The sequence below is a fragment of the Heloderma suspectum genome, chromosome 14 (assembly GCF_057233095.1).
Source record: "Heloderma suspectum isolate Gila_16-S chromosome 14, 16-S_ref, whole genome shotgun sequence".
NCBI classification, from domain to species: domain Eukaryota; kingdom Metazoa; phylum Chordata; class Lepidosauria; order Squamata; family Helodermatidae; genus Heloderma; species Heloderma suspectum.
Window position 1 is genome coordinate 21,580,678 of NC_139471.1, and position 15,727 is coordinate 21,596,404.

Genomic DNA, 15,727 nt, shown 5'->3' on the forward strand with positions numbered 1-15,727 from the left:
GAGGAGATATGGGTGTCTTTGCTAAAGGGCAGCGGCTGCTACTTTGGACAGATGTTCTAGTAAGAGGGATGTGCATGACCAGTTGCCTCAGAGAAGCAGCCAAGGAGCTGAGTAAGGCAGCCAGGCCTGAAATTCTATGCCAAAAAATGGCAGCACCTACAACTTGGACACATTACTGGGTAAATCTGCACATCTGTGCCTATTCTATTCTGGAGGAGGAGAAGGGCACTGCAGAGCACTGCAACCTGTTTTCCCTGCCCACTAGAAACCCTGCCCAGCCACACTCGGCTCCCAGCTCTCCCCAGACATTGCCCAGACACTTTAAAGGCTATTTGGTAGCCATAATGGGCTAGAAGCTTAGTTTGAACAGTGGCTGTGGGAAGCATGGCTAGTTCTCTGCCCAGCCAACACACCCATTCTGTGCTTGTGAGGAAGGCACACAACGCTGACTGCCATTCATGGCATTCCTAATGGACTGTCACTGCCAAGAGGAGGGGTGCTAGCAATGGGAATGAGGATGTGCAAACCACCCAAGCAAAGCAGAACACAGAGTGGCCGATTTCATAAGAAGCTCTTGGGAGGGCTTGAAAGTGACGGCTTTTGTGTGAGGGGGCCCAGCACAACAACTCCCCCCACCCCACGCCTGAGCATCAAAACCCTCCTAGCAACTTACACAAGTTCCCAGTCCAGTCACGGTGACCTGCTTTTTGCACATACTGCTGGAAGGCTGGTCATGCTACTACACAGAAACTGTGAGGGTCGAATGCAGGGCTTATTCCCAAGTGCTCTCTTCCCTGACATCCATGCCCCCCACCCCACCCGCACTATCACTTGTTTCCAAACATAAGCTGAGATGTCCCCACTTGCTCATGTTTCTGTAAGATCTCATCCCTAGAGACGCTTTTGCAGCAGCCAAGATGGGCAATTGGTGGCAGGCCGTGAAAAGGGTGCCTGGAGCCTGTGCTTGAGTAGGTGCTGGGCATTCAACAAGCAAGTCTTTCATCTGCCTTGAACTCATGACTTGCTTTCCAATTCTAAAGAGGTCTGTATTTGTTTAAAAGGTGGCTAGATAGAACACCGACGACCAGCCTCTCTCAGGTACTCCTCACATTAACCCTTACTGGCAGCGTGTTTCCCAAGCAATTAGGATCAAGAGGCTGTATCGGCTGTAAGTGTCCCAGCACTTGACAAAAAGGCTCAGTTTCAGCAGAGGCCGAGAGGCAGCTTGCAACACAGACGGGCCCAGCCAGAGTGTGGTGTGCACCTGGGCTGGACAATGAGCCAGGCCTGAGAAGCACCCATGCTGCTGCCTCACTGCTGCTCTGACTTCTCTGGTCATCACACCGGTCTGCTTCATGGCATCTTCTTGGAAGGGGCTTTGAATGCGTGGCTCTGCAAACAGGCATTTGTTCCTCCCTTTCAAGAAGATGCTGAGAATGTGCCAAAGTACTTCTCATGGCAACTGCCTGAAACTGCCCAGAGCTTTAGCCCTCTGCATTTGCGTCTGGCATCTTCCTTCCCTACAAGGCACAAGAGAGCATTCAGCAGCTCTACCAGTCACTCACCTTTTCAGAGTAATGTTCGGCTGGAAGAGGTGGGTAATCGCACTGCTCTATCTTTTGGCAGAGGGAAAACAGATTCATTTTATCGCCATAGAAGGGACTTTGAAGAGCTGCCATCTGGAAAGTAAAGATGGGGAGATGAGCAAGGCAGGAGAATGCTCAGGGAGCATCAACTAAAACTGACCTGAATACAACTACCAAACAGGGGCCCAAGTTAGTTGTGGCCATTTCCATGTGAGGTGCTTGAAGAACAATGGGTGGTTCTTCCGAGAACTTCTAAGGACTTAGTGGTTACAAATCTGGAATTGCTTGAGGGGTGTTTCACTGCTCCCCTGTGGCAAATTCTGTCCCTGAGATCCATCCTCTGATGGCACATGGACTGGAAAATACTCTGCTGGATCCCAGCCAATGCTATAGACACCTTCTGCTGCCTCGCCAGCACTGAATAAGCCAAGACTCAGAATGCAGGAGCAGCACAAAACCCACAGCGCCATCCAAAAAGGAAGAGAAAGTAGCACCAGCTCATTCCTAGTGAAAGCCGTGGCAGCCAACTCACCCTCTTCAGACAGATGGATCTGCAGCCACTTTCTTGAGACTCTGACCACCAGTGGACCTGGCAAGCAAAGAAAGCCACCTGCCACCGCCACCACCAGCCCACAGAGCATCCCAGTGGGGCAGGCAGGAAAACAACTCTCAGACCAGATGTCACTACCACCACCTCCCATGAAACCTGACCAGCTCTCACATCACCATTACCCATTTTCCCCCACCTCTACACTCATTTTCCTCCAAAGTGCAGCCCTTGGTAGGAATCTCTGTTCCACAGGTCTGGTCAGAGAAACCTGACAGAAAAAAAAAATCCGGCAATGGCAAAGACTTCCACTCCATTCTGATATAAAAGCTCACACGTTCACTGAATTCAAAGGGCACATGATAACCTTACTTACCCTACAGGAAGATCTGAATCCTTACATAAGAGTTCTGTCACTTTTCAGGATTCTTGTGGCTATGAAAGAGACATTTTCCTCTGCATACAGGGAAGATTTTATGCAGGCTCTGCAGAAATGCCACACAGCATTAATGCAGGCACCTCCTGGACAGCCAACGTGAGCTTCATATTCAGGGCCATTTATACATCTACGACAGCAGACGTGGCTCAGAGCACCATCCAGGTGGATATTACAGCTGATCATGGAAACTCACCCTCTGCGGCTTTCTTTCATTCACAGAGCCAACAACTCAATTGGCTCTCCATGGTGCTGCCCACAGGGCTGGTTTGGAAACTGCAGCTAGTGCAAAAGGCAGTGGTGAGGCTTCTGACTGGGGTGCCTTGCCATGCACATATTACACCTGTGCAAAAGCATCTACACTGGCTGCCAGACTGCTGCCACGCTAGGTTAAAGGTTTCATATATAACATCCTGTACAACTCAGGACCAGCTACCTCAAAGAACTCCTTCCCCTATACCAGGTTCCCAGGCCACCATGGTCTTCCAGGGGAAGTCTTGTAGTCTGTGCCGCGGCCCACAGGTTTCCATTTGGCAGTGATTCAGGAACAGGCCTACTCTGTGGAGGAGCCTGGCCTGGAATGATTTCCCCTCTGCGATTCATCAGGCCTCAAACCCTGGCATGTTTTAGGCATTTATTGAAAATCTATCTTTTTACCTTGGCTTTCCCTCAGTTATGAGTTGTTTAGAACCATCTCTAATATTGTATTATGGTGTATCTATTGTATTGTCCTATTGTTTTATGGTGGTGTTGTAAACTGCTTTGGGATCTGTGTAAATAAGCAGTTTAATAAACAAACTAAATGAAAACAACTGGTATGTCTGACTTTGTAAAGTCAAACATATATGGAACAGTCAAACAGCAAGGCTAATGTAACAGGAGGGTTCTTTTAAAAAATAGCTAACTTAAGTCTCTCCAGCCAAAGACACCTTCTTCTGGGAACTCCCCACCACCACCACCAGAGAAACAAAAATGAAAAACACCCATGGAAGTATTGGAGATTCCAGAAGTCACTTTGAACTTATGGAGAGGATACAGCTTGGCTATGCACCAATCGTCACACAAATGCAGAGATGACAAGTCGACGCCAGTGTGCATCTCAAGTACGCGTCCTTCCTCAGGCTTAGGAGCCAAGACTCCTGCCTCAAACAGGCTCTGCAGAGGCAGAAGGCCAGTCCCCCTTCACCCCCATCCCCAAGAAGACAGCCAGAAATGCAATGCTCCCCCATCCCATTTACATCCAGCTCTAATAAGGTTTGTCTTCAAAGGGAATGCCGCGAGCGAGCAGCACAGAGCTCGGTAAGCAAAAGCCACGTCACCTCAGCATGCAGCCCACACGGAGCCCCAGCTGCTTATTAATCCATAATGCTATTCAAGGGCTTCCTGTCACTCTTGCTGTCACAAGCTGCCCTGCCACAATGAAGTAATCCTCCTCCTAATGAAGCACTATTGGATAATTGTGGAATATTATCCACTCTGGTAAGAAGATCTTTTTAAACCATTTTGCTGCAAGCTGGGGCAGATCGGCCAGCGGCTTCTTTTTATTTGTGTTGTCGAAGCCACTGCCTCACACTACTATTTTAATAAGGATGGAGGTCTATTAGATAATTGTTAGTCTTTTGCTCATTATCATGCATGGGGAAACCGACCTAAAGAAATCTGCCTCTCTTCAGTCAGGAAGCTCTCAGCAAGGTTAAGGGGGAAAAAAAACAGAGACTCGTTCCAAGGCCCCTCTCTTGCCTACTTTTATAGCTTTAAGAAAGATATAACACTGGCAAATTATTACTATCATGGTATTTGAGCAGTTTAGGGATCTGCAGTGAGGGAAAGTCCTTCTAGTTATCTGTTGAGAAATGTACCTCAATCCACCCAGATTTCAACAAGACAATTTATACAAACACCTGATTTCCTCAGCAACATGGCTTTAGCCATCAGGCTGCGTTTTGCGTAAGCCATCATTCCATGTGAGGTAAAGAAAAAACCTTCGTGAGTGTTTTGCAAACTGGTATCAGCAGCTGGCTCCAACGGCCAGTTGAGCCCAAACTGGCTGTCCGGCATCTCAGGCACAGGCTGACTATCCCAGGCTGCTTTGCTGAAGATCTAGATGGAGGCCTCCAAGAGCACCCTGTGCTCTGCACCTCTTCCTCTATGGCAGGAGCTGGTCCCTAAGTGAGAATCCTGCCCTAAGAGACGGCTGGGCAGCAACCAATCAACCATCAGTCACGGTTACAGTGGCAAATTTGGAAGTACAATGGCAGAAATGTTTCACATAACTGTCCATGCTGGCTCTGCTCTTCCACTCTTGCCCTCTGACTACAAAGCCAGCCCAGCCAAGGCACTGGCAGGAGGCTTCCACGTGTGACTGGGAAGGCTGAGGTGGCTGGTCTGAGGACTGTGGCTACAGGCACTCAAAGGTTGCAGCAAACAGTTTCATTTTAGATCTGCATTTGACATCTAGATTAGAACAATTACAGTGGAACAGCCAGACCTCTCTTTCAAATTGACCACCACATTCTATGGCTGGTTTAAGAAAAGACAAATTGCTCTCTGCGTTTAAATTGATTATCTTGTTAGAACTGCTAAAGCCATTGCTTGCAGCTACTTCCAGGGAGCGGAGAACTTATTTTTATGTCCTGCAAGGTATCTTGATGACAGATCTCCAAGAGATGGTGAAGGCTTCCCACTATTCTGATAAGATTTAATATAAATCAGTGTGAGATTGTAAATGTCAGGTTAAGGGGGGATTCTTTGACATCACACATACCCCAACCCCAAATAATATTAAAGTGAATTCCAACTGGCATGTGTGCCTCTAGGCAATTTGGAGGAAAAAAAACCTCCAGTTAATCTGAACAATATAGTAAAAAGGCACAGGAAAAGCAACTTCCAACTAGCCAATCATTGCTTTCCTCATTTTTAACAAAGCAAGAGCTCAGACACAAGAACGAGAACAGAATATTGGCACTGACATCTTCCAAGGAATTCAGCAGGGTGGGGTGGGGGCAGGCTGTGAATTCACACCTCATTAGTGAGATGGGAATAGCAGGCCGGCTGTTCCCCAAGCTAGTGCCCTCCAGATGTTTTGAGTTCCATCAGCCCCAGCCAGCATGGCCAATGTCAGGAATACCAGAAGTTGTAGTTCAAAGCATCTGGAAGGCACCAGCTTGGGGAAGGCTGAGCTAGAGATTAAGCCTCCATTACCTCTGAGAAGTTGCGTTCGTAAAAATAAGGGCCTGTCACTGGCCTAAATGTGAACCAGAAACAGAACCTAGTTGGGGTTCCCCGTTTAAGTACAAATGGCCACCATTCATGACAGGTGACATGCGAGGAAAAACTAACCATATTCTGAATGGTCCCTTATCCAATGCTGGTTATGAAAGAGAAACTAGCAGCGGCTGCACATCATGAAAACCCTGGGGTCGATGTGAACAAGCGGGATGGAGCAAGTGCACTGGTTCCCAGCAGCGCAATTCTTCCCACTGCAGCTAAACAACCCAGGGACACTCCATCTCCAGGCTGTTTATCACGGCGTCCAAGCCCGGAACTCTGGGTTGCTGGGAGAGGGACCCCACAGAGTTGCGATGCAATGAGCTGCCACGAAGTAGTATGCTTGCTCATTTCTGACAACCCAAGGCTTATTAAAAAAGAGAACGAAACAGGGCTGTTGTGATGCGTGACCGCTGCTAGCGTCTCTTTCTGAGCCAGCACCAGATGGGCGGTGGGCCCCTCAGAATGCAGTTTGTTCGAATGTAAGGGGGTTCCATGCAGGTGTGGAGCAGCAGCTAAGAGGCTCCTTTGGGTCATACGTGATTCCCAGGCCAATGTCTGCCAACATGAATCCTAGAGGCTGCTGCTCAGCAGAACACGGTATGTCTCCTAGGGAGCTTTCTGCACTGCAACAGCGATGGCAGACGGCTCTCTGAGGAACCTCACCCCCATGCCTCACCATTCACATGCAGCTCTGCATGAAAGGTGGTGCCAGAGACATTAGAAGCAACTCCGTGGCTCGCTTTAGTTACACCAAGGGCCTCTCCCATCAGCCATGGCCTTAAAGCCAGTGGCGGTGCAGCTCTCCCAAGATGAGCAGAGGGCTGTTAGAGTCTCACTGCGCTGCTCTCCCAAAGGCTACTTAATCCCTACAGTAGCATCTCATTGATTTCATTTATTGACTGCTCTGCACTAATAGTTCCCTCCCTGTCAATGCTCCCTGCATGGTGCTTTCGCAGACTGCCAACAAATTAATCAGCACCTATTGAACCGCTGGGTGACTCAGACCTAAAGCCCCCAACGACAGCACATTGCCTTGTTAAACAAGCATCTTGTTACACTTGGCAAGCCAGTCTCCCCTCCCTCCTTCCTTCTGCAGCAACACCACCACTTCACTCATCTCAGGAAGGCCCTTGTGCACGTCGCATTGGTTAGATTTTCCTCCTCAAAACCCAGCACGGAAGAATCTCTATTCAAGGCAAATGGTTGTTCTTAGATCTCTCTCATCTGTCCTCTGACCTCATCCTGCAAGCCGGTGGAACATTTCCAGTGGCTTTTAAAAAAAATTCCTGCAAGTTAGGCAGGCAGAGGCCAAAGGATTCAAAGGGTGTTCAGAACGCTACCTTCCAACGGGATGCATAACAGGCAATCTTGAGAATGATCCGCAGACAGGCACCTGGAGTTCCCAGCAGCTTGCTCTTCAGGTGCTCTCCACGCCAAGTCCCTCTCAAAGTTTAAGATGGCGTTCACAGTTCAGCATAGGGGGCTGCTGAAGAGCAACCGGGGCACAACCCTAGGTCTGTTCATACGGCGTTGCTTGCAGGCACATCCATTACTGCTCAGGTTCAGGGTCAGATTTGCTCTCTCAGCACTACAGGCCTGGCAGACATTGTACTTCTTAAACCAAACTGTAAAGAATTCCTCTTAAATAATTCTCCTCTTAAACTGCTTTATCCAATACCAAGTCTTACATGTTGTTCATGTCCAAGTTCTTTGTTAAAAACAATTGGAATTTTGTGCCAACAGCATGGCTCTATCACAGAATTTTGCAAACAGCCTAAGTAATAAGCTACAGGCTGCTGATAGAACATTAATACTTCATTACCAACTCAGAGGCCCAAATAGTTTAAGCTGCTGAAACTCACTACAGTGTGAGCGAAATGGCATGAATTTAAAAGTCATCATAGAAGCAATGTTTTGGATGATACAATTCCAAATTCACACAACAGATATTAACATAACCCTAGGCACTGTATGGGCGCCTTAGAGCTGGACTTTCTTTCCCAAGGTCAGTACTCACCCACCACTCTAACCAACCCATAATACTAAAGAGGGTAATTCAATCTCTTCTATCTAAACTCTTCACTTGCCATTTATTTCCATCTTTCCATACTGTGTACAAACACAAAAGAGATGCTTACCTCATACAATAAGCAGCCCAAAGACCAGATATCAGATTTAAAATTATATCCGTTTTCATGTATTCTTTCTGGGGACATATAGTAGGGTGTTCCCACTGTTAAGAGACAAGCCAAGAAAATGGGATTACTTTCTTAGGTAAGGCCTACTGAGCCCCCCACCCTACCCAAGCTTACAATGGTACATATCAGAATGTAATATTTGTGTGATTATTTGTAAGCAAGTCAAAGGATCAACAGCTGTGGCAGCAACATGAAAATTAAGACCTGGAAATTAAAAGGTCAGGGGAAAAAAGAGCATACAGAGATTAAGACAAATGTACACCATGAGGAACAATGTTGTTTAACATCCATCCCATAACCGTTAAAACTACATTTCTGTGGCAGCCTATCAAAGACAAAGCCCAAACTGGAATCTCTTCTCCATGTCTCATTAATCCAAATCCAAAGATGGCCTTGGATCTACGTTCAGTGATTCTGCCCCCAAAGGAGTTATATTTTGCATTATCAACAGGTTATCGCAAGGACCACTAAAAGCATAGCATAGTTGTTCCAAACCCACCCAGCATCCATCTGACTTATGAACAGGATAAGATACAGGACTCGCTTGCTTGCTTGCTTATTTATTTCTATACCGCCCAATAGCTGAAGCTCCCTACATAGCACAGCAGGAAACAGTCTAGAATGGTAGACATTTTGAGTCCTTTGAAGAGGAGAAAGGGCTTTTACTCCAGGCAAAGCCTGACAGCCTCGCTCAGCACATCCTCTTATAACACAGGCAGTCAAAATCTCTTAAAGATTTGGCAAGTTGAGCACAACATGATACTCAATGTTGTGAAATGTCGGAGATGCCAGATCAGTGTGATCTCCAAGACCAACAACAATGTGAAACCAGGTCTAGAGTATGGAGGACGAATACACCAAGTAGCTGGGGCCAAGCTCATTTGAGCCTCTAACAGCTGGAACGTACTGTAGTAATACAGGAAGCTTTCTACAGCTCCTCCACTTCTTGGTATTTCCTCTGACAGTGGCTGAGAACCAATTACCAATGTCCTAGCCTCAAACTGCATCTATATTCCAATGCAAAGACATGCAGTTTTGAAGGGCATCTCTTCTAGTTGGGAATTGCGCCAATAGAGGGAGGCTTGCTCATTGTGAGAGAGTGAAAAGCGACCTTTAAAAAACCTACACTGCTTAACATGCCTGCCTCTGTTTCTCCCTCCTGCGCCCACACCATCATTTCAAGTGAAATAAAATACCCAACCAAGGTCTATTCCAACACAGCCCTTGACCCAGGCCTGCCCTGACTGTGCAGCACAGAAGCCAGCTTTGGGGGCTCATTAACCAGCACTTCTTTTAATGAACTACATGGAGTGACACAAGGCAGGACAGCAGAATACTAAGAGGAGACAAAGCTGAACGTTGATTTTTAAAATCATTGTCTGACTGAACCAAATACTTCAGGGAAGGACATTATCTAAGAATCCACAGCCATTGTCACTGTTTTCTTCCAAAATACATTTGATTAGAATATCATTCAGTGGTGTGTGTTTTTCCAGTGTCCAACAAACAAACGAATGAATGAAATCTGCAACTGCAAAAGAAATGCATTATTTGAAGTCCTTCAAGGAGGCAACTTCCTGACGTCTCTTCTGAACCCACCGCAGGTTTAAAATCAAACTGGAGGTTTAAAATCAAGCATGCCTGAGTGCTACAGAAATGCAAAAGTATCAGATGTATGGACAGCACCTTATTGTTATTGTGCTGATCTGGCAGTAATCCTCTCGCCTCGATCACATGTCTTCCCAGTAATTTACAATACCAAGAGAAGCAGGAAAAGGACCAACCACTCTTGGCTGTATTCCAATTAATGAAGCTGATCTGTGTGAACTCCAGCACAGGACTGCTGGTTTCATGCTTCTGAGCTTCCCTGAAGGATCTGGCAGGCACTGTGGGGAATAAGATGCTGGACCCACCTTGGTCTGATCCAACAGGGCTCTTATGTTCTTACGGCAGAGAATGGTGCTAAATTTGGGAGGGGGGTAGGAATGGGCCTATCAGACGTCACATCTGCAATCCAGAAGTTGTGCCATTTATACTCCTTTGCTAAGGTCTCCTCGTTGAAGGAAAGGAATTCTGCACATGCCCTGGGTGAAGCTGTGGCCACAGCGGTGAAAAAGAGATGTGTACACCCGCAACCCCTATACAAGTTATGGCTTGAGAATCAGAGCACTCTGGTGGCAGAAGCAGCCTACAGCCTTTGGCATTCATGAACTCAGACACTCCCGAGTGACTGTGCAGTCCACTTGCCACCGATGACCATGTGGGGGCTTGGAAAGTTACTGCCTTGCTTTCTGCACTTGTACAATCCTTTGTTCAATGTGAAATTGTCATTCCAAATTATGCTTGAAAGGGGCCTTTCTATCAAGGCAGAATGACAGTGGTTATGCCACAGATGAGTGCACCATATTCCTCATTTGATTTCTGCATTTTAAGCTGCTCTATTACATTAAGTGGGTCGGCCTGTGGTTGATCCAGCTCTACTGAGTCCACCTTGGACATTTACCTACCATTATGGTGTTGTTGTAAGCAAATAGATGAACAGGCAGATCTCTAGGTTTCACAAAAAAGAAGAAAGCATTAATTTTTAAGTAAGTGCCAAGATAAAAGACTGACAAGCCCAACTGTCTTCATGGCCTATCCAGCATTAAGTGGGAATCTCTTGTAATGAGCATCTTCTAGGAAAGTGCACAAGACTTCCAATTTAATCAGCCAGGGCCTGGCAATGCATCACATCAGCCAATTTGACAAGAAGAGGCTAATCGGAGGCTATTAACCAGAAAGTTTCCCCAGCAGGGAAAATGATATACTGTGGGTAGAGGGTGGAAGAACTGCCTAGGGAGGAAAAAAGCTTTGAGTTGGGGGTGAATAACTGAGACCCCTGAGTCGTCGAGTTTCACTTACAGGTTTACCGCCAATTTGTTTCAAGCATAGGTTGAACACCCCGCATAGGTTGAACACCCCATATCCAGCAAGTGGTGTGTATTGAAAACTTTGGCCTTACCCTTCTCAGGCTGGAACAAGGGCTAAATCCAATGTATGAACGTCCAGTTTCAGACCATGGAGATAAGACATTCCCTAGCACAGCCCTCTCAAAATCTCCTGTCCTCCCAACAGCAGAATGCCGTTATCTAGACATCAGCGTGCATCATTGCAGCAAGATTTTTAGAAGGCAGCAGGGTATTTCCTGGGCTAGTTTAGAGCAGAGGTTTTCTGCATGTAGGGAAACTAATTTCTTCAATGTCTTCTATTATATTCCAAGCTATTTCATTGCATGGAAGACTGTCGTGGATTCAGTGGTACAGCCAGGTAATGTTCGACCCTGGCCTTAACGGTCTTATGGAGTCCCTGTTAGATGACATGTATATGTATTACTTAAGCTGTGAAGCACACAACTGACATTTCGCTTCCCCCTACAACACCGCCATTCCATGCTTCACAACTCCTTGTACATTCCTTATACGTTAGAACAACGAAACTGTTTTCCAACCCTGATTTAAAAAAAACAACGCCCCGAGCATGTGCAGTTTTGCATTTTAGACTCACTTAAAACATAGCACCATCATGACTACAGGAATAAAATGGAGTTTGCTTCTGCTGCCCTGCCCACCTGCCGCCCTGGACTGCAGGGCCCTGGACTCTACCCCCAAGGTCTATCCTTAGCAGGAGCACTGTGTGCATTACACACAGTTCCATTTTATTTTTTAGTTCTGAATTAGCATGCATATTTAGATGGTTTTTATGCCTGCTGCTTTTACACTTCATTCTAATGTGGTTTTAAAAGTTTCTCCTTTTAAAAGCTGCTATTTTATGGCTGCTGTGAAAGCTCAATTTAGATCAAAAGACAGATCAGAAATTGAATTAAGTGTCTAAGGCAGGAGTGTCATATTTATGCTTTATGGGTAATATTAATACAGAGAGGCAACGTGGTTCACTGGATAGAGATTTGGATTCAAGATGCACCTTGAACAGGAAGCTGCCCCAGCTGGTCTAGGGGCTATACAAGCAAGCAAGCTCCCAGAGAGTGAGCGATCAGAGTGAGCGAACAGGGAGAGCAAACAGGAGTTTGGCAGGGAAGGCCCCTAACCATTTTTGTTTGTTTTAATTTCTTTTTCTTGTAACACACACTTCCATACCAGTGGGACTCTGTTGTTAACCTCCAGCGAATAGAGGACAAAACGCAGGCTATTCCAGTACAATCAGAACGCTAGAAACAAAAAGGGAATAGAGACTGTGGAAGGAAAAGACTCTCCAGTGGTGATGACCTGCAAGGTCTGTGCAATGTTTGTTTTCTTGCCTAAGATCAACATGGCCTACAAGTGCAACAACTGCAAACTGATTACACTGATGGAAGAAAAAGTAAGCGGACTGGAGCAGCAAGTGTTGCCCCTCAAGGGAGTAAGATAAGATGAAGAGTTCTTAGACAGAATGGTGGGACTACAGCAGCAAAGCAAAGTACAGGAGCTAGAAGAGCAACAGCAAGCTGAGGCAGAAGAGAAAAATGCTGAGGCGAGGAAGGATGAAGTAGAGGATACTCCTTGGAAAAAGGTGAGAGTTAGGAGCAGAAGAACTGGAGGCCACTCTGCGCCAGTGGAAGCAGTGAAACTATGGAACTGTTTTCAGGTACTTAAGGATGAGACTGGAGGACAGCCTGCAGAGGAAGAATTACAGGGGAACCTGCATGAGAGCGAGCAAGAGGCTGAAGGTCAGTCAAGCAGAGGCAATGAAACCAAGGCCTACAACAACAAGAAGAGAAGAGTAGTAGTAGTGGGAGACTCCTTACTGCGTGGGATCGAAACCCAAGTATATCACGAAGACCCATGGCCTTGCCAGGTACGCTGTCTCCTAGGAGGACAGATTAGAGACGTGACTGAAGGGTTGCCTACACTCATAAAGCCCACTGACAGGTATCCCTTTCTTCTCACCCATGTGGGAACAAATGATACCGCCAAGCAGAGCTACGAAGAAATCACATCAGACTTTGAAGCTCTGGAAAGAAAACTCAAGAACTTTGGGGCCCAGATAGTTTTCTCATCCATCCTTCCAGTACTTAGAAGAGGGAGAGAAAGGGAGAGAAAAATACTCTGGGTGAATGACTGGCTAAGAAGTGGTGCTGCCAAGAGAGATTTGGATTCTGGGACCATGGGCTATAGGGATGGGTTGCACCTCACAAGGGGTGGGAGGAATGTGTTTGGCCACAGCATGAAAAACACCATCAAGAGGGCTTTAAACTGAATCCTATGGGGGAGGGAGATGTAAAGTTGGGGGTAACAATGGACAAAGGCTTATGGACCACAACAGAGAGAACAGCTCAAATAGTGCCCAATAATAGGCTTCAAAAAAATGAAGGAAGAAAGCCAGACTATAAAGCACATGGTCTTCGATGTCTATATACTAATGCCCAGAGTATGGGAAACAAACAGAATGAACTTGAACTCTTAATACAGGAGAGAAAATATGACCTGATAGGTGTAACTGAAACTTGGTGGGATGACTCCCATGACTGGAATACAGCAGTTGAAGGATATAACTTGGTCAGTAATTTGTCTGTTTCCCGTCTCCCAGCTGAGCAGAGCAGAGGAAGCTGCTCCAGCTGGTTTAGGGACTACAGAAGCAAGCAAGCTCCCAGAGAGCGAGCGAACAGGGGGAGCAAACAGACGTTGGCCAGGGGAGCTGCAGTGGCAGAAGAGACAAAGGAGACAAAGGCAAAGAGGTAAGTGGGCTGGAGGAAGCCCAGAGGGCTGTCCATTTCCTGCTGAGTGGTTGTGAGCTCACCAGGTGCCCCTGAGTACTCCCAGCAGCTGAGAGGGCAGGAAGCTTCAGTCTGTTTCCCGTTGCCCAGCTGAGCAGAGCAGAGGAAGCTGCTCCAGCTAGTCTAGGGACTACAGAAGCAAGCAAGCTCCCAGAGAGTGAGTGATCAGAGTGAGTGAACAGGGGGAGCAAATGGGGGAGCAAAAAGGAGTTGGCCAGGGGAGTTCAGCAGGGGAGGTCAAGGGGGAGGCCCCTAACATTTTTTTTAAAAACTTATTTGTCTTGTTACACACACTTCCATACCAGTGGGACTCTGTTTTTAACCTGCAGTGAGTAGAGGACCAGGAACAGGCTACTCTAGAACAACCAGGATGCTAGACACAAAAGGGAAAAGAGACTATGGAAGGACAAGACTCTCCAGTGGTGGTGATTTGCAAGGTGTGTGCCATGTTTGTTTTCTTGCCTGAGAACAACATGGCCTACACGTGCAACAAGTGCAAGCTGATCATGCTGCTCGAAGAAAAAGTAAGAGGACTGGAGCGGCGACTGTTGACCCTCCAGGGAATAAGAGAACATGAAGAGTTCTTGGACAGAACGATGGAACTACAGCAGCAAAGCAAAGAACAGAAGCTAGAACAGAAACAGCAAGCTGAGGCAGAAGAGGAAACTGCTGAGGTGAGGAAAAATGAAGTAGAGGATACTCCTTGGAAAAGGGTGACAGTTAGGAGCAGAAGAACTAGAAGACACTCGGCACCAGTGGAGGTGGTGGAACTAGGGAACTGTTTCCAGGTACTTGAGGATGAGAATGGAAGACAGCCTGCTGAGTGAGAATTACAGGGGAACCTGCATGACAGCGAGCAAGAGGCTGGACGTCAGTCAAGCAGAGGTGATGAAACCAGGCCTACAGCTACAAGAAGAGAAGAGTAGTAGTGGGAGACTCCTTGCTGCGTGGGATCGAAACCCAAGTATGTCGCGAAGACCCGTGGATTTTCCAGGTATGCTGCCTCCCGGGAAGATGGATTAGAGACGCGACTGAAAGGTTGCCTGCACTCATAAAGCCCACTGACAGGTATCCCTTTCTTCACATCCATGTGGGAACAAATGATACTGCCAAGCAGAGCATCAGAAGTCACATCAGACTTTGAAGCTTTGGGAAGGAAACTCAAGAACTTTGGGGCCCAGATATTTTTCTCATCCATCCTTCCAGTAGTTAGAAGAGGGATAGAAAGGGAAAGAAAATACTCCGTGTGAATGACTGGCTATGAAGGTGATGCCGACAAGAGAGATTTGGATTCTGGGACCACGGGCTATACTTCCTGGAAGATAGACTGTTGGCAAGGGATGGGTTGCACCTCACAAAGGCTGGAAAGAATGTGTTTGGCCACAGCATGAAGAACTTCATCAGGAGGGCTTTAAACTGAATCCTATGGGTTTCATAGGAAGGGAGATGTAAAGTTGGGGGTAATAATGGACCAAGGCTCATACACTGCAACAGAGAGAACAGCTCTAATAGCGCCCAATAACAGTCTTCAGATGCATGTAGGAAGAAAGCCAGACTATGAAGCACATGGTCTTCGATGTCTATACACTAATGCTCAGAGTATGGGAAACAAACAGAACAAACTTGAACTCTTAATACAGGAGGGAAATTATGACTTGATAGGTATAACTGAGACTTGGTGGGATGACTCTCATGACTGCAATACAGCAACTGAAGGATATAACTTGTTCAAAAAGAACAGGAGGAACAGAAAGGGAGGTGGGGTTGCACTATATGTTAAAATACTTATCTCTGCACAGAAATACAGGAGGATGAGCTAGGTAGCCCCATCGAGAGCATCTGGGTTAAAATAAATGCAGCAAAGAATAAAAGGAACATGGTGGTCGGCGTCTACTACCGGCCACCCAATCAAGGAGAAGACGAGGATGAAACTTTTGAAAA

The 15,727-nt window shown here is 46.7% G+C and overlaps 1 protein-coding gene across 11 annotated transcripts in view; it reads right to left on the minus strand.

Annotated features, from left to right (window-relative positions):
* NEK6 (NIMA related kinase 6) overlaps positions 1-15,727 on the minus strand; it is a 99,698-nt gene that overhangs the window by 7,160 nt on the left and 76,811 nt on the right. For all 11 annotated transcript variants that reach the window (XM_084821101.1, XM_084821093.1, XM_084821099.1 and 8 more), the window contains exons 8-9: positions 7,978-8,072; positions 1,566-1,679 (exon numbers count right to left, since the gene is read on the minus strand). In XM_084821101.1, coding sequence (XP_084677227.1) covers positions 1,566-1,679; positions 7,978-8,072 — 209 coding nt within the window. The remainder of the gene's footprint in view (positions 1-1,565; positions 1,680-7,977; positions 8,073-15,727) is intronic.